The sequence below is a fragment of the Pleuronectes platessa genome, chromosome 8 (assembly GCF_947347685.1).
Source record: "Pleuronectes platessa chromosome 8, fPlePla1.1, whole genome shotgun sequence".
Classification (NCBI taxonomy): domain Eukaryota; kingdom Metazoa; phylum Chordata; class Actinopteri; order Pleuronectiformes; family Pleuronectidae; genus Pleuronectes; species Pleuronectes platessa.
This window is the reverse complement of record NC_070633.1, coordinates 10,948,566-10,966,684: the sequence shown is the minus strand read 5'-3', so window position 1 is coordinate 10,966,684 and position 18,119 is coordinate 10,948,566. Positions and strand designations below refer to the sequence as shown.

Below are 18,119 nucleotides of genomic sequence, written 5' to 3'. Positions count from 1 at the left end.
CTACAGACGTAATTGTGATTCCCTGCAGGAAGATTTTCACAGGCTTATGTTGTAAAAATGTTATGGCATATATGTTTGGTTGGGGGGGGGGGATCTGCTGCTGGGACATGTCAGGTTCTGGACTTAAAGGGGCCGAAGGTTTTTCTTTCTTTCCTTTTTGCTCCTGTAAGCACTTTTACGCACGCTCCAGCGGCCTATCACGCTAGTTCACCCCCCCCCCCCCCCATCACCGAAAAGCTTTTCAGTATGACGAATAGGCCTAACACCAAAGTCCATTTCAATTTGGGTCGATGGCTCGGGCCGAGGTGGGGGGGATGGAGATGTGGGGGTCAGCCCAATAACAGATCCCCCCCCCCCCCCCCCCCCCAAACACACACACACACACACACACACACACACACACACACACTCCCTCTCTCCACCCTCCACCATCCACCCCCTCCACGTCCCCATAAATGCGTGCGCTTCCTGCTTCCAAGTTCGGACCGAGCGCTGTGATTGGCCGCGGCGCGCTCTGTGGGCTGTCCCCCGCTCCTCCTGAGCCTCGCTCGGTGCTCGGGTTACATTCGAGCTGGAGCCGCCGCACGCACCGGAGCAGCAGCGGTGAGTGTTTCCTCTGTCACGCACGGCTTGAACCAAAAGAGACACACCGGCTATGGACAGGTTGGCAGAGCGGATTCCCAGCCACGGATCGGGCTGGTGAGCGGGTCGATAACCTTCACCTCGGAGAGAGGCGGGGACGTGGCTGCTAGATATTTTACGCACCGGCATGCCACTGCGCTGCTGCCGGGACTACAGAGGCTGGAGCGCAACACGCTGAGAGACATATTTACAATAGAAACTCAATTCCTTCGCAGGGGAGAATAGCAGGAGGGAGGAGGAGGAGTGAAAGATAACACTGGAATGAAGTGGACCTCGACATTCCCAGCGTGCTGCGGAGTTGTGACTGATGGATGAACGTGGTCATCTGTAGGGAGGGGGGGGATCTACAGCGACAGGTACAGACACCGCCAGGAGAGAGAGGTCTGACAAAGACATCAGCCGCCGCATCGTGTCTCCACAGCAAACTGGTTAGATCTGTTCCACAGCGCATCAGATCGCATCGCCGAGTCGACCTCCGTGGAGCATCAGAGGCCGTGAAGGGCTGTGGGTGTCTGAGCCACAGGTCATCCAGGACACTCGGGGCTGCGCTCCGTCCACATCCCGTCAACAACAACGGGGAGAACCCGGGGGAGCTCCTGCGGACAGTTCAGTGAAGGACCCGCGGGTGTGGAGCATTTCGTGTTGTCCAGCGGGACATGTATCTGGCATCGACCTCACATGCTCCCGACTGATCGTTGCTCACCTTCCCACCGCGCTTAAAGGCTGCCAGGCGCACCGTGCGCCCGACTTGTTCCGAGTTCCTCGGCCGCACTCCGTCCGCTGTTGTCCGCTCACCGATCAGAATGGCGGGACTCGCTTGTTGGAAGTATTACCTCTGGATCTTTATTTTACTGTGCAGGTCGGCGCTACCTTCGGCGAAGTTGATGGAGTCTATAATCTGGAGCTCGCAGAATCCCAAGTAAGTCTCCTGTTTCATTTTGTGCCTAAGCTTGCCAAACGCGCTGGGTCTGTCTGTGTGTGTGTGCGTAATGGAGGGAGGAATGGACATTACTGGAGAAAAGTTGCCTTTGTGTTCCGAGTTGGGTTTAATGTACTGTTGAATGTAGTAATTATCCCCCAAAATAGAACATAATTTATTTAGATTTAATTGCCACATGCAGAGTTTGGTGCTGAATTTATTCCTCGGTGGGGGAATTTCCCAACAGCAGAGAAACACAGGAGGCACAAGCATTTGCAATCTACAGTGTTTCAAACCTAATCCAATGTAATGAAGGGTTTCTTATGACTCTATTACATGCACCTGTATTTTACCAGGCCGAAGGTCTTAAATACACCTGAGGGTTGGTCCACCTCTCCCCTGCAGTATCTCTAATTTGCTGTGTAAAGAATGACAGGAAACTCTGGTAAAGGTGCCGAGAGGCTGAGGATGTTACCGGGGGTGTTTCCTCCTCTCTGCCCGTGTCAGGAGACCTGGACACGGGCTGCGTCATGGCCTCGGAGAGGGCCCAGCTCTCCCAACTTTGAAATCCCACAGAAAAATGTACGATCAGATGTTTATTCCTCATATCAGAGGCAGCAAAGGCTTGAAATTAATCTAGATTTGTTTCTTCTTAATTGTCCTGGCTCGGGATCCAGCTTATAATTTCTCAACATCAAATCAACTTCCTCAAAAAGGCAAAGCAGCCGAAGCAATTTTTTTCCTGAACATTCATATTATTCCCATCAAAACAAACAGAGTGAGCCCAGACTGCTCATAATAAAACACACTCTGGCAACAATTATCACCCACTTAGGCTCGACTCCCACATTTGCATGACGTTGGAAAGCGTACACGAGGTGGGGGAAACAAACTGAAAGAGAGAAAGAGGAGGAGAGAGGGGAAAAAAAGGATCTCCTGTATTTCTGGAGCTGACCTTCATTTGAGCTGCACAGCACCGAGGGGAAATGGAGAGTAGCTCGACCAGCTTCTAACTAGAACTTACTCAGTCAAGTGAATCCATGATGTATCCCCCAAATGTCAGATGTCATAGGAGCTCGTTGTGCAGTCAGTGAGTATGAATATTGCCTGCCGTGTTCACTGGAGTGTGTGTAGATATGTGTGTGGGGCCCGGGCCCTAATGGTTGAGACTACGGCCCATCAGCTTTTATCTGGCTGCAGAGGTAGTGGAACAATGAGCGTCATCGGACACACACACACACACATATTACCCGGGCACACAGACACCCTCACACTTTGTGTCAGCCATGGGTAAGTTGAATGAAAAGAGGGGACGGTTGAGGCCTTTATTGATTGATGATGTCACCTTCGGGGAATGTCCAGGACAGTTTACCACTCTGGTTCTTCAAGGGACTGGAAGATCACTTCTCCATCTGTTCCTCCACTTGTAAAAAATCCCCAACGCCGGCCGAATATTTCATAAAGTTCACAGTGGAACAATAATGCACTCTGCAAAGTGTTCCCTCAACCTAATCATCCTGCTGCTCTGCGCCTCAGAAAACAATACACAATTATCTCGCTGTGTGCACCCCTTTGCAATAACAAAAGACAAACCTGTTTTTTCGGTGTCTTGATAGGCAATAAAAAAGGAATATTTTTTTACGACAATCAACATCTGTCTTGGCTGTTTTTTTTTTGTTTTTTTTAAACTTCCCATCTCACTTGTCTTGTCCTCTATGTTGCGGCGCAGTGATAACCCACACTGGGAGAAAGAGAGGGAGGCCTATAGAAATGTACAGAACACTATCTTGTGACTTATCTAGATTTACGAGGTCTCACTTCCTGTTCCCACTTTGGGGAGCACTGCCGCCTTGGCTAATAAATTAATCTGGCCCTCTGCTTGCACACTGTACCACATGCACACAGAATATAACAATACCAGCGCCTCCCCACAGGCCATGAGTTATGAGACAAAGTGTAGGAAACCAGCAGGTTTGGGCCACTATGGTGTGTGTGTGTTTCTATGTGTGTGTGCAGGTCTATGTATAGGTCCCCCCTTGAGTGTTCCTTCTGTTATGGATTTCCATGTGAGGATGCCATCACTCCCACTCCGGCATTATCAATAACTGGGGTTTTCTTAATTGATTTCACCCCAGCACGCTGGAGCATGCGACATCCATCACCAACATTCACCCCATCTGGATAAAAGAGGAAGAAAGAATCATCCAAATAGTTCTGTAGCTGTGCTGCAGGATGTATGAGACCTTTTTTTTTGGTATTTAATTTGGGGCCAGATGAGCGGAATGGGAGGGGTTGTGTGTGTGTGTGACGGTGGGGGGTGCAGCCGTGCAGAAGGAGGCTGGATGTGTCAGCGTCCCCAGCCGGTAGAGAACCGTCTAACATTTGATCAGCGCAAATCGGATTAGCTCTCATTTAGCTGAGTGGGATTACGCCAGAAAATGTCACTTTGTTATGACTGATCACGTCCCATCGGTTTGGCTGGACCTGCACAGCCACCGCGATGTACAGGCACATACTGAGAGGAGCGTACACTCTCACGGGCACATTCGCAGCGTGCTCAGGAATGCTGCTGCCTTGCCAATTTTCTCTTTTTTTGCACGATAATCTGACAAGGTTGCCTCGAGAGGATCCTGCGCGTCCTTTGCTAATATTTACCCCATGACCCTGCAGCTCCTCCACAGTCTGTTTGCAGCCGCCCAGGAGACAAACAGGAGGATGGGAGCTGGGAAACATACACACACACACACACACACACACACACACACACACACACACACACACACACACACACACACACACACACACACCTTCTGAAATCAGGCAGCCCCGGCCCGGCCAGGAGTCCGTTGCACTCGCGTTGAACCCCCCCCCCCCCCCTGCATTTCGTTGAGGCCTCGGAAACACTTTGACATTTTTATGAAGCCCCGCTAAAAAAAGAACACAAAATAGCCTAACAGAGGGAGGTGTTTGTGCTGATAAAAGTCAACTGGAGCCTGTGTTGCTGCGGGCCTTTACTTACTCATCTTATTTCGCCGGTCGTTGACCTCGGCCGCCTGGCTCACAGTTTAACAGTCGACTGATTCGGTGTGTAACGTGCTTGCGTGGTTTAAAGGTTCAGTGAGTTCGATGATTACTCTGGATTTGATTACCACCGTGATATTTAGCAAGGCAGAAAAACAAATTTGTTATTTTTTTTCTAGGGGGGGAAAAACACCATAAGGTGGGAAGTTTATTTTTAAATGCCATTTGGAAGCCGCATAATTGTATTTGTTTGCTCCTAGTAGAGTAGGTACACAGAAGGCTTAATTAAAATTCTAGTTCTGATTTTATTATTAGAGTTTTGCGGCAATGAAACAGGAAGAAGGGAAAAACTAACTTCTGCTTTCGCTGGTGGAAGCTGCTGTTGTTTAAAGCTTCATTCTGGAACACAGAGAGACCTTTGCTTTGGGGTGGCGTTCACAAAAGCTCACACTCAAACATAAGCAGGGTTTCAACAGGAGCCTACAAAAACAAGCTGCAGTTGCAAAACGTGAAACTGCCGCAACCTGTTGAACAAGAGCAGGATGAAACTTCAGGACGAGTCCATAAACAGGATTTGGTTCCTCGCTAGAGTCTCACCGAAAGCTCCTCTCTGCCGGTACGCTGGGTGCGGGTCACCGCTGAGCGGTCAGAGGCCTGTTTTTGTTTCTTCCCCGCCGCCTTTACCCATTTTACCCCTTTTGCGATATACACCTTCTCTCTCCTTGCCTCCCCGAGTTCCCCCTTTCTCTCCCCCTTTAGACTCTGATCATGTTTCCCTCTGATACAGATCTCATTACACACAGAGAGGACTTAGAGCCTGAGCCCCACTCAGGGAGAAAGAGCGAAGGCCGACCAGTAAGAAATACTTGCGGAAAGCAACTGGCCCAGGGTTCTGCAAAAAGGCACCCTGTGTCTCGCTGTAAGGACAGCTGCGTTTGCTCTGTGTGTGTGTGTGTGTGTGTGTGTGTGTGTGTGTGTGTGTGTGTGTGTGCACTTCTGTGCGGACGGGACTGTTGTTTCAGCGGTGTGGAACGACAGATTCTTCATTTGGTTATCTATGTGAGGCACCTGGGCTCACAGAGAAGGGGGCTGCGCGGCCTTAGGACGTTTCAGGGGAAAGAAAAAATGCGTTTTTTCCATCCCGGTTTCGCTCCAGATGGACTCACTTTATCCACTGGTGGTTTTGGCTGCCACATCACTGAAAACTGATCATTGTGCCTTTTGTGTGTTATTGATGCGTACATCTCTTTATATCCAAGCAGCGGTGCACATGAAACCGAGCCCCGTTCCCCCGGCTTGCAACTAATTTCCAGCTCTTTTCTCTCGTGTGCATGGGGCACTGCCCGACGTTGAAACTGGTCCCGTAGTTTGGTTTCCTTTCAATTTCAACTCCACATTATAGACACTGTTTCACCACGTTCACAGCAGAATGCAGTGAACCAGATGGGAGTTCTGAAAAGATTAGACTTTATTAGTTAGTTGACCGAAAAATAATCAACAGCAGCTTTAGAAATCCACCACATGTTGACGAGACCTCCTTTTACAGTTTATTGAGTTTCTTCACAGTATCAGTGGATAATGTGATGTTCTGAAATTTCTACAACCAGCTGAGAAACTGTTACACTAATCAGACAGGAATGTCTGAGTTTTTTTTGGCTTATCCAGGAATTAAAAACATTTATTATATAGTCTCATGACACATATAGTATAGCTTCATATTACCGACACATATAATGGATTTTCCCCTTCTAATTTATCAAACTAATATTTTGTTTCCAGCATGTTTTGTGTGGGCATTTCTTACTTCTCTGTTTTCACAATTTTAAATTCACATCTTTGTGTTTTGGAGGTTGAGCAATTTTAACTTTTTTATCTCGTAGGAACAAAAAATCAACCTAAGAAAACCCACCAAAAGAGTAAAAGATAAAATATTCAACAACTAAAAATGATCCCAAATAGACAATTTACAGTGTCTTGACAACCAGAGTTCGGAACAACAAAACGCACACATAGGCGGGACAGACAAAGGATTAGGTTGTCGGTGGTGACTCATAAAAACTATGACAAATTGTCGAAACTTTGCATTACTCAACATATTTTTTATTTATACATAAAACAAAAATAATTTCAGACTGAAATGTATTAAGATAATCACAAAGTATTTTTTTTAAATATTTGGTCTGTATCTGCATGGTCTAATAATCGCAAGTCCATTTATTTTATGAAAAAAAAACTGCAAATCAATGTGAGTATTGTGTGTTTGGTTTCTGTGTCCATGCTGCAATTAAAGGACATTAAGGCTCATGTGAAAGGGACAAGTATAGGATTATGGGAGTGAATGAGTTCCTGAGAGTGCATGTCGGTGTGCTATTGTTCTTTGTTCAGCCACAGTGGAGCATTAAGGAAGTGTTAGGAGCGTGCCAGTGTGCCCCTGTGAAAGTGTTGAGGGCCGAGCGGTGGACGAGTGTGGAGAGGCTGAAACAGTGGCTGCCTCACAGGCAGTTAGTGGCCGGCCTTCATTAGACGGAGGCCTGGCTGGCAGCGGCCAGGAAGTTCCCATCAGCCCCAGCTCTGCCAAGCAGAGGCACAAGGCGCTGGTGCTGGAAAGCGTCCCCTTAACGATTTCTACACGCTGCCTCAACTCGAATCGAGAGAAAACGAGGGAACGCAGAGTTACAGGAAGTGGGGGAAAAAGTTGAATGGGCAGAGTCTGCCTTTTGTTTGCCATCTTAGTTCTTTTACATAAGAGCAGTTGGAAAATAAGGGGATTAAACAGGAGAGGAAAGGAAGCTAATGTAGAGCGTTGAAACGCAGCCCTGGGCTCAACCGCACATCCTTTCAGTCCAGCATAGAGCTCCCAGATTACTTCCATGTGTCAGTGCGATGGGGAAAAGAGAGGGAGAAAGAAGAAAGGGGGACAGGAGAGAGAGAAGTTGAGCATTTGAAAAGCAAGCAGACTTGGGTTGGTGTAGATCAGTGGCGGTGTTGGACAGTGGAACGGATCTGTGTGACAGCCATCTCTAAAACCATTACCCCTGCAGCTACGACTCGGGAACTCGTAACCTCCTCCTCCGGACTGACCTCATAGACTTAACTCTTTCTCAGAGAACCCCTCTGTGCCGTGGAGGCAGACCTCATCAGTCGCCGGGCTCAAACAGCGGGCAGGCAGCCTTAACAGCCAGCTGCACTACCAGTTTCTTTAAGACGTCATGAGTTGTCACCGGCACACAGGCAGCGAGGGAGCTGTTTTCCCCGAGTTTGTGGCACTCCAAAGACTTTTGTGGGAAAGTTTGAATTTAGCGTGCCAGGACTTAGGGGAAGGGGATGATGGATCCCAACAAATAATGACAACAAAATGAATAGGGCAGGGCAGTTGTGGTTTCGATGAGAAACCGAGTTTTCTATAAACTATGATGTAAATGTCGATAACTTGCTTTTTTTGGACTGAAAAACAAAAAGATAAAAAAATCTTCACCCAAGGTCCATTTACTAACTTTATCAATAGATTTACAAGCACTTCAGGAGCTTTCATCTGCGTGTAAATATATACAAAACACATTCCAGACTAAAAACATGTTAACTCAAGGTTTACTGGCAACTTTAAATATTTCCACAACTTTCATCTGCAATTACAAAATTACAAGAAAGAATGACATTTGGATTAAATATAACTTAAACAATTATTATAATATATGTAATGATAAATAATAATATAATATAATATTGAGTGTTTTAATATAGATTTGTTATCTGCTCTACCAGCCTCATAATGAATTTACCAATTTTCTGATTGAAAAAGCACAGCTACAAAATTGAGAAATATATATGTTTACATATGTGTTAGACAAAGTAATTATAATTCTAAATAAATTATTTAATGCAAAGAAAAAAATGGTAGGAGGTCAGATTTAAGAAATTATAATAGTCAAACTTTTATCTCTGACTCTCAAGTATTTTTTTCTGCCCAATAACTCATTTTACAACACTCAACAATAATATAATATAATTTAATATAACATGATATAATTATGACTCCTATAAAAAGAATAAAGGGGAGTAAAAAGATTATTATTTTACAGGTAGACAGTGAATGAAGCATGACCATACCCAACCAGCCTGGAACATATCATTAATGATCATCATGGAGCTCTTTGTTCACTCTTATGAGTACACTAATGGAGTGACAGTGTAATTGAATGGAGTGGTAGGATAATAGAATGATAGAATGATAAAGTAATGGAATAGTGGTGTGGTATGGAAGCCGCCCTTTCCCAAGGGACACCCCCCGTAAGTGTGTCACCGTGGCAGACGGGCGGACTGTAACAGCCCCCCTCCCCCATGTTAATTATAAAGCATCATAATCCATCTATGGCATACAGAGGCAGGACATGGAGACTATTAGGGGGAGCATGGAAATGGCACAGTGTATAATCCTCAGGACTTTACCACTATTAGGCTCCCCAGGCAATCGAGCGAAAAACCACTAATTTCTCCGGTAATCTAACTTGAGCAGTCCCTCTCTTGCTCCGTCTCTCGGAGTGTGTGTCCCAAATTTTTTCAGATGTTAACTGGAGGTTTGATTTATCTTTTATCTTTCCTCCTCCCCCCCCCCCCCCCCCCCCCCCCGACTTAATTTTTTTTCCCACCATGCCCACAGGCAAGAGAGACAGCCCCAAAAGCCTTCTAGTTTGTGTGTGTGTGTGTGTGTGTGTGTGTGTGTGTGAGTATATATGCATGCCTCCGTTAACCCATACTGCCAAGTCTTGGCTGAGCCTTTTCTAAGCAAACTCCCAGCATGACCCCAGTCCCCCTTGTGCTGGTGAGAGGAGCTGGAAGAAAAGGCCTGTGGGGCTCCCGCGGCTCCCAGGCCCGGCCCCGGCCCCTCTGTCCACGAGGGCTGGGCCTGGGATTTGCCGCGCGCCGGGGCTCTGTGTGGCAGCTGTGACTGACGCTTCAATCGCCCTCTCCCTGGGACGCCCCAGTGCAACCCTGCATTCCCTTTCACACCTCGGAAACGGGGGGAAAAAGACAATTACACACATATTCAGCAAACCTCCCTCTCCCACTCTTTCCACAATCCTGCATCTCTGATGTGCGGCCATTTACTAGATCTATAAAAAAAACGCTTCTAAAGTTTCCTGTGCTCTTGCAAATAACTCTCCATGAAAACAAATTACAATCGAGTTTATTTGTCTGGACAGCCCGTCTGCAGTTTCCTTATGTATGTAAAGCTACTCTTGTTTATTTGATATTTTCCAAGTTGTTCTATCGCTAAGTAAACACTATAACTCAGCTATTTCCTCTGCACTTCCCCGAATATTTAGAAAATGTAAGTCATGGAAAAAGATTTGAGCCCTAAAGTGGAGTTAATGCTATCATGTATGGGTTGTCAGTAAATCGAGTTTGTCTCTGGGCCATCGAAGCAGGGACTCGTAAGCCAGCGGGATTTAAGTCTCTTAATTGAATTATTTTGATTGCCGACTTGATTGATGGAGTCAGATGTGGAGCGTTTTCCATGAGTTTTTGTGCGACTAATTCTTCTTCCAATAGAGGCATACCAGACAGATACAATGGGGGAACCTGCAATCAATCACGACTGCAACCCCAGGCATTTTGTCCGGGGGTGAAATGTGCCTGCCATCGGGTCCGAGTTCCACAAGCCATCCAGACAACGTCAAAACCAACAATGACATCAGATAGTAGGGCTCCTCTAAAGTCTAATCTTCCCATAATGCCATGCTAAACCCCACACAGACCCACGGCAGGGAGAAAGGCTTTTTTTATGCCCCGGCACCGCTCCTCCTCCTCCTCCTCCCATGGCCTGTGGCTGTATGTGTGTGTGTGTGTCCATGCATGTTGGGAAGAGAGAAAGAATTCATGAGTGAATGGAGATGTCACTGTCAGACCCTGGCCTCCGCATGAATCCTCTGCAGAATGGCCATATTGGCAGCTTGTGTGTGTTGAGTGAGAGAGCCTGTTGGGGGTCTGCTGTCCCCCACACCACCCCCTCCACGTAGACTCCTCGCGGCCGTGATTGGAGCGCGGCGGGGCACAGGTCTATATTTCATCCTATTCATATGAGGGAGGCCGTTTCATCTCCCACACACATGTTCCCCATTAGATGTGTGTGTTTATTCTCCCCCATGATGTGCTCGGGCACTGGAAGCCTCTCATCTCAGCGATATTGGAAGTGGAGAGCGAGAGTCTGCTAAAGCAAACACAATATCCTAAACCTCTCCGCCCGCTTTATGAACTATGCAGAGAATAAGACTGAAGGCTTTGCGACGAACTCGATGTAATGAGTAACCGTGGCAGTTTTCTCTCTCAAAGACCCGTAATATTATACTTCACACTGTGATTTTTAACCCGCTTTAATCTTAATGCGCCGTCTCGTCTCCCAGTTTTCCCACTGCATTGAAAACTTTTTTGCTATTCTCCTCATCTGTCTCTCGACTCCCCCACTGTGAAACATGACAGGCCGAACCTCCACCCCATCACTCCTCTCACCTCCTCTTCCGTCTCCGAGATGAAAGCTTCTCTTTGGAGACAAACCTCTGTGAGTCCTTTCTCTGAGCAGCCGGGCCCGGGCCCCGTGTCGCTGCTTTCAGGAGCCCTGTTTGCTGCATTTTCTGATTTATTTATACACCTCTGATTGTGGCACCTTGTGCACGACAGGAAACTCGCAGTCAGAACCTTGCATGTGCATTATGCTGGCTGAGTCAAATTCGGGTTTTGAAATATACATGAATGCATGAATATATTTATTGTCCAGAAGCCCCCTGTTCATCCGCCGGATTCTCATTTCCTGCAGTGGCCCTGCTCTGGAATGGAGTGGCGTGACCCTTGAAGGCGCTCCCCACATGCGGCCACAAAATAGAGCCGCCTGGTGCATCTCGCACACAATGGAATGGCGGAGGCAAGGGGAAATGATTTGGCTCCTGTCGGATTGGCTGGAGCCCTCTCTTCAAAGCACTGTGCCTAGCTGAGGCTTTAACCGGCCTTCTCCCTGCATTAGATGTGCGTCCTGTGATGAGCCTTTGAAGGGTGCGGGCAGCTCTGGCTGGGAGATTGCGATTGCGTTGCACGGATGTTGGGGTTCGGGCCCCGCGCAGAGCGTAGCGCGCCTGTGGCTTCAGCAGGACTGTGGAGCTGCTGCACGCTGCGCTGCCTAAGTAGGCCGGACTAAAACGTGTTGACCTGAAAGCCGCAATGTGACTAGGGAGCAGCTGCTGTGTCATGTTTGGATACACACACATGCACACATATATCACTACGGCGGAAGGTAGTGTGTCGAGGTATATATATGTGTGTGTGTGTGTGTTCACTAGCTCGGGAGTCAGCTGTGGTTGGCTTGTGCAGATTAAGGTTTGAGTGTGCGTTACAGATGGCGGTAATAATGATCAGATAGCCCTTGTAATGGAGACGGCCCAGTTTGTAATGGCTTCCTAAAACAACACATGGAGCGTCTTTACGAGGCCACAATCCGCCCGGTTATCACAGAGCGAACTGTGTGAATGAGAATAGCATCATGTAAAACAAGCTATTTATTAGCACACGCATCACACAGACACATACACACACACACACACACACACACACACACACATTTCATTTTTATACCGACAGCCTGTGTCTTCGCCGGCGCCCTGCTTGTTAAAGGCGAGTATTATCAGCGGAGACACAGACTCCCGCTGCACCAGTTAGGCCGTCCCCCCCTTTTTACATTCCCCGTTAATGAGCCTAATGATGTGTGTCTCTGAGATTGCATCAGTCAATATGCTGTTCAATATGGGTTTTAGAAACCCACTGACAACTTAAGCATGTCCGCCTGGATAAGATCTACCATCCGACGGCGGGCGGGGGGGAGAGAAAGAGCAGCTAATTTGTCTTGGATTGGATGGGACATGTGTAGCTGTCTTTTACAATCACGGGCGGAGATCGTAAGCAGAGAATAGACGTGTCACTCACATGCTCTGATAAGAAGCTGCTTTAAAGACTCGGCTGTGTGTTAAAACAGAAAAACACCGTGTCCCAGATAGAACTGCGTCTCGCGTGCTCTCTTCTATACAGATCTTTTGTGTGTTCGGTGTAAATTGTTTTCTGTTGTGCTCCCTTCTTTTTTTTTTTATCCCTTTCACTGGGGGGGTTTGTTTTCGGTTTCAACTTTTTATGTTTCATAAGGGAACCGAGTTTTGTTTCAGTTTATGTCAGAAGGTATTTAAGATGTTAGAGAACAGGGGGAACTTCAGCTCCGTGCTTTGTCAGAGAGCTGCAGCCGGAGTTCAACCTCCGTCTACTCATTACAGATGTGCCCTTTTCACTGCGGAACTTTTTTTCCCCTCTCTCTATATTTGGCTTATTATTTTTAGTCACGTTAGTTTTCAACGCAAGCTACCTTCCTTCACTTCTTATATTTAGCCTACTGCGCTATTTGCTTCTTCTCTCCGAAAAGAAACGAGTCAGCAGAGACCCCGGTGACACAGAAAAGCTGTTTCTTTCATAAACCACAGTGTGTTTGATTGATCTGTCCTTTGGTCTTGATCCCTGGGCTCGGCTGATTAAACCTATCCATCAGCTCCTCTTATCAGCTCGCTCACAGATCGACTGCAGGACACCGAACTAAAACCCCTGTATTGTTGCTACACAGAAAAAGTCAAAGGCTAAGGACGGGGAGGGGAGAGTTTTACCAGCACTCGTCTCCTCAAGGCCCTGCTAACAAAGACGAAAAATCCCCCACCATGTTGTTTTTAGAGAAAATAGCTCCCGTTAAAAAAAGGTTGTGAGATAAGTATCTCTCACGTTACTCACACACACATTTGTATAATTGTGCTGCGCATGTTGGAGTGACCTCTAAATGAGGTCAAACAGAAGCATTGCAGATTGTGACAAGAGTGTTTCCCCTCTGGAGGGAAATCAGAAAGTAATGTTTCCTGTCCGCAGAGTGTCAACTCCCCACTAGTGATGTGACACTGCCCCCCCGGTCACAGCTCGCTCACAGACATCAGGCAGATAATGACATTTCGTTCACTGACAGGCTGTCATTCACTCGCCTGTTGCAAGCTTTGACTCACACACACACACACACACACACACACACACATTCTTGGACGTATATATGTGCAGGCATGCTTGCGGGCTTGCTGGAAAACAAGGGCAGAAAGGCACGGCCGCCGTTATGAATCATTTGTATGATTTGCAAGTCAAATGGCCGGTTTCATAAGAGGCGCCTGGTATTTTCTGAAAATAAATTGCAGTTTCTCATCGTCCGGGTGACTGTTAAAGCAAATACATCAAGGCTCCGAAAAAAACGTGGATGATTGAATGTCACTCTGCTCTCATTTATCTGCAAGCATCTATTACCATCATGTTGACACGTCGACGAAAGCAGCAGCGTGATAAGCCAACAGATGGGCTTTTAAAACTCACAGATGCATGACTTTGGGACAGTTTATAAAAGATAGAACCCTCTACATATCTTTTTTTTTGTGTGCATATCTTAAACGTCTTAAACTGCATTGATTTACGATCCTTAACATCGGGGAAAAGAAACATTTCACATAGTTGGAGATAAACACAGATTTTTACGGCGGATAACAGTCACAGGCTGCGTGCTGGTTTATCGTGACTTTACAGCGTATCTAAATCAGATAGTGCTGAAGTTTGCAACTCGCTGCCTTATCGTGAGATAATTGACCTGAGTTTACGTAGCCCCGATTTCATGTTGAAAGAAGATAGTTTATAGAAATCCTGTTGCAGCATGCCCTGCAGAAGCAGGTGTGGACCTGCGGCTGGCTCGCCTATTTGCCACTAGGGATTTCTGTGTGTGTGTGTGTGTGTGTGTGTGTGTGTGTGTGTGTGTGTGTGTGTGTGTCTGTGTGTGTGAACCTTCCCAAAATGCTCGACGGCAGAAGTTGCCTGCGTGGCACATTCATTAACCTGGTATCTAACTAATCTCCTGGCTAATTCATTTAGTCCTCCCAGGACTCCTGTGTATTAATATCCTCGATGTGCAGCCGCTCATGGGCGCTGCAGTAGGAGCGTAGCCATGGCGATGATTGTGTCATTATTTTGCAGGCAGATGAGTGATATCCCAGAGGGCTGTAGCTGGGTTGTCCAGGCCGGTCGAGAGGGCCTGATTAGAATTGCAAATGGACGCCAAGTGTTGTGTTTATTGTGTGTCTCAATATTGGAGACAATCAGGCGAATCAAAGCCCTCAGCTGGAGAGATGGGACCGAGGCACGGTGGGCCTCTCTGGTTGGCACCATGTCCTCGGTGCTTGCTCAGTGCTTCCTCCCCCTTGCTCCCTCTCGTCTTCCTCTACTGTCTGTGTCCCCCTCTCTCCCGGTCGACTTTGTCGTGTGTGTCGCTCCTGAAGTACACAGACCCAGCTGGAGAAGGAGAGCCGAGGAGAGAGCCACTAAATCTAGTGCACTCAATCATCTGCAGCGTGGCGCTCCTCTCACACAGCTGAGAAATATTAAAGACGCTTTATGATAATGAAAGTGCTGGCGACAGACATAAATATCAGGGGCAAAGTGCTGAAGGATTAAAATGTCTTGTACGTTTGCTCATAACACAAATTTGTCATTGATTTCATGGCTCACTGAATCGTTAGGACAGAATTATCAGCTTTTCATCAGTTCAATTCCTTTTTTTTCTCTGTGTGATGAGGAATATCGAGCCCCGGCACATATTTAAGAGGAATATTCAGATATCTGCATGCAATGCTGTCCTCGCGCCTCGCAGAAAGAAGAAGCCTGTTGGCAGCAGGCCTGTGTTGTGGCTGGGCGACAGACTGTGGTGCAAAGTGCCCCAAACACATTTTCTCCGCAAATTACTTGTGAATTGTTCTTCCTCGGCGATTGGCCATTACCCTGATATTGACTCTGTGTTTGTACAGGATTCAGCGAAATCCATCTGAAAGCCATCCAGTGCTGTTGTGCGAGACAGGAAACTAGTGTTTTAGCTCACCGTGTAATTCACTCTGTCAGTCGCACACAGAGAGGCCTATCTTCTCTTGTTTCGCTACTGTTGGCTTGTGAAGAATGTGTGAGTGTGTATATATAATGTACATGCACATGCAAGAATGTGTGTGTGTGTGTGAGTGCGTTTGTGTGCTCATGCATATGTCCCTGCTCGAGCAAAGGATAAATCCTCAGGTCATACATGCTCCCCATATAGCACTGCATGACCAGTCACAACAGGCATATGTGAGGCCCAGGTACGGGCATGCACAGTGAGCTGTGGGGAAATGACTGTTTAAAGCTACGTTTTATTGCACCACACACGTTCTCTCAAGCCCCGGCCGCTGTAGGCCAAATGAATAACTAATTTAAGAGGAATGTGTTCGCACTTGACGGAAATCCCTTAGATTTACTGGGAGCTCTCACCGCGACTTGCGAGCGAAAGAGAGAAAGGGCCTGCAGCCGCCATAAAGACTGACATGTCTGACACGATATGATCAAGAGTCACCGGTCTTGAAAGGCAACAGTCGATGCTTGTGGGACCGGAGCGGCAGCAGCAGCAGCATCTCACTTGTTTGGACAGCGCTGTGTGTGCCGTTGAGCTTGACGAGCAATTGATGAGAGATTGTGTGTGTGGAGAGACAAAAAAAAAAAAGGGTTGAGAGGGAGAGTGTGCGTCAGATCGCCAACGTGGCCGTTTGTGAGTGTGTGAAACCGAGGAGAGAGTTCATGAGGTGACATCTCGTCAGCTGTTTGACTTTCCCAGTTTCCCATGGAAGCAGTTTCAAGAACAATGCCGAAGAAAAACCACCAACCACCGACAATTGAAATGCCACAAAAAAAAAAGCCCCGCGCTGTTTGTTGGTGACTGAATTATTGCCGTTGCTTTAGACTGGAGACAGGGGCGGGGGGGGGCTGTAGGAGACACATATCACCTACCGGACCATCCATCTCCAATATGGCGCTCCCCACAATAACAGGAATACATTAAAAAAAGAGTGAGTCAGGAGGGAAGGCGACGCAAGATAAATATTGTGTTTGTGTATTCCCTCCCGCCCCCCTTGCAAATGTCTCTCACACTGACAGATGAACAATGGAAGTATTTTGAACTTTGCTGCATGCTATCTTTTTCACTTCTGCATTCGGAGCCGCGCCGTCAAAGCCAGACGGATTCTGACAGAGGTTGATTGATTTGCTTCTCTGTGCGCCGTTGTCTTCCCTTTGTTCTCCGAGGAAGCCTTTTGGTTTCTCCCCAGCGCTCCAGACTTTCTGTAGCTGTGGCACATTAACACCTGTTAACAACGCACAGACTCATAAAATATCGATTCAGGCCCCCTTTGATCGTAAAAAGTGCGGCCATAAAAATTGCGGCAGGTTATTTCTATATTCTGAGAAGAGAAGAAAACCAAATCTTTTTTTCTGCTCTCTCCGAAGGCGGGGAGCAGGCAAAGAATAAATATCCCTTCAAGGAAATGTCTGGATCCGCTTTCTTGCCAAGTGCTTGGATGAGAAGATTGCCATAAGTCTCATGTCTGCACACTAAAGCCACATTTAGCTTAGCTCAAAAGCTGGAAACAGGTGACGCGGCTAGCTCTAGCACCTCTAAATCTACTAATTAATAAGCTATACCTCATTTGTTCAACCCGCTCGAAATTCCACGTTGTGGTGTTGCAGGCAGCGCTCGCAGGCGTATCCTGTTACCCACCGGTGGAGCCTGTTTACCCTTGTTTCCAGTGTTTATGTTCAGCTAACAAGCTGCTGGCTCTAGCTCCAATTTTTTTGTAAGCCTCACCGATATGAGAGCGATATAAATTTTGGGAGAACTTGGGAAAGAACGCAAATAAACATGTTTCCCCAGCGAGTCAAATCGTTCCATCAAAAACCGGCCTCATTAGTAATGGGTGTCAGGTTTGTTTGGGAGACGTCTTCGCTGATTTGATCCCCAGATGTGTCAGCGCCAAGATACTGTCATGCGGGGGCAAATAGATGGTTTGAGTCATTGAGCACCAGTTCGAAAAATTAAGCAAACTTAAGCCACAAGCCGGAGCCTGTCCCTCCTCCTCAATGAGCTTTTCCCTTTGCTTCATTATTCAGTGTAAAACTGGGATCCCCCGACTAAATTTGAACCACACCGCGATAGGAGGCCAATTGTTAGAAATTGAATTTAACCATGACTGGCTCTATCTAAGCCCGACTGAACTGTCTACAATATGGAGTTGTGCGAGTGTGTGTTGTAGGCGTGCATGCCTGTGCGTGTTTATTCGCACAGTGGGATGTGCTTATTGAGTAGCGACATCAATGGGGCGGTGTTTCTGTCTGTGGAATTTTCTGAGGGCTTATCAATACCGCTGGAGATACACAGCAGAAAATGGCCGCTGGTTAACAACGCGGGCAGGCTGCGTGGGTTTGATAATGCTTATGATTCTTTTTCTCTCTAGTTTCGTCTTCGCTCCCCCAAGTGGGAGTGAAACACAATCGGGTGAGTGTGAGACACGCTATTGTTCATCTGGGAGGTTTCTCCTGCGTTCGCTCGCCTCCTGCGCTGCTCGGCACTGATTACAACCTTGCATCC

The 18,119-nt window shown here is 47.2% G+C and overlaps 1 protein-coding gene across 1 annotated transcript in view; it reads left to right on the top strand.

Annotated features, from left to right (window-relative positions):
* Positions 1-580: 580 nt before the first annotated feature.
* The window catches only part of efnb1 (ephrin-B1), a 57,765-nt gene continuing 40,226 nt past the window's right edge, over positions 581-18,119 (top strand). The window contains exon 1 of the mRNA XM_053428951.1: positions 581-1,561. Within this exon, the coding sequence (XP_053284926.1) occupies positions 1,446-1,561 (116 nt within the window). The 5' untranslated portion in view covers positions 581-1,445. The remainder of the gene's footprint in view (positions 1,562-18,119) is intronic.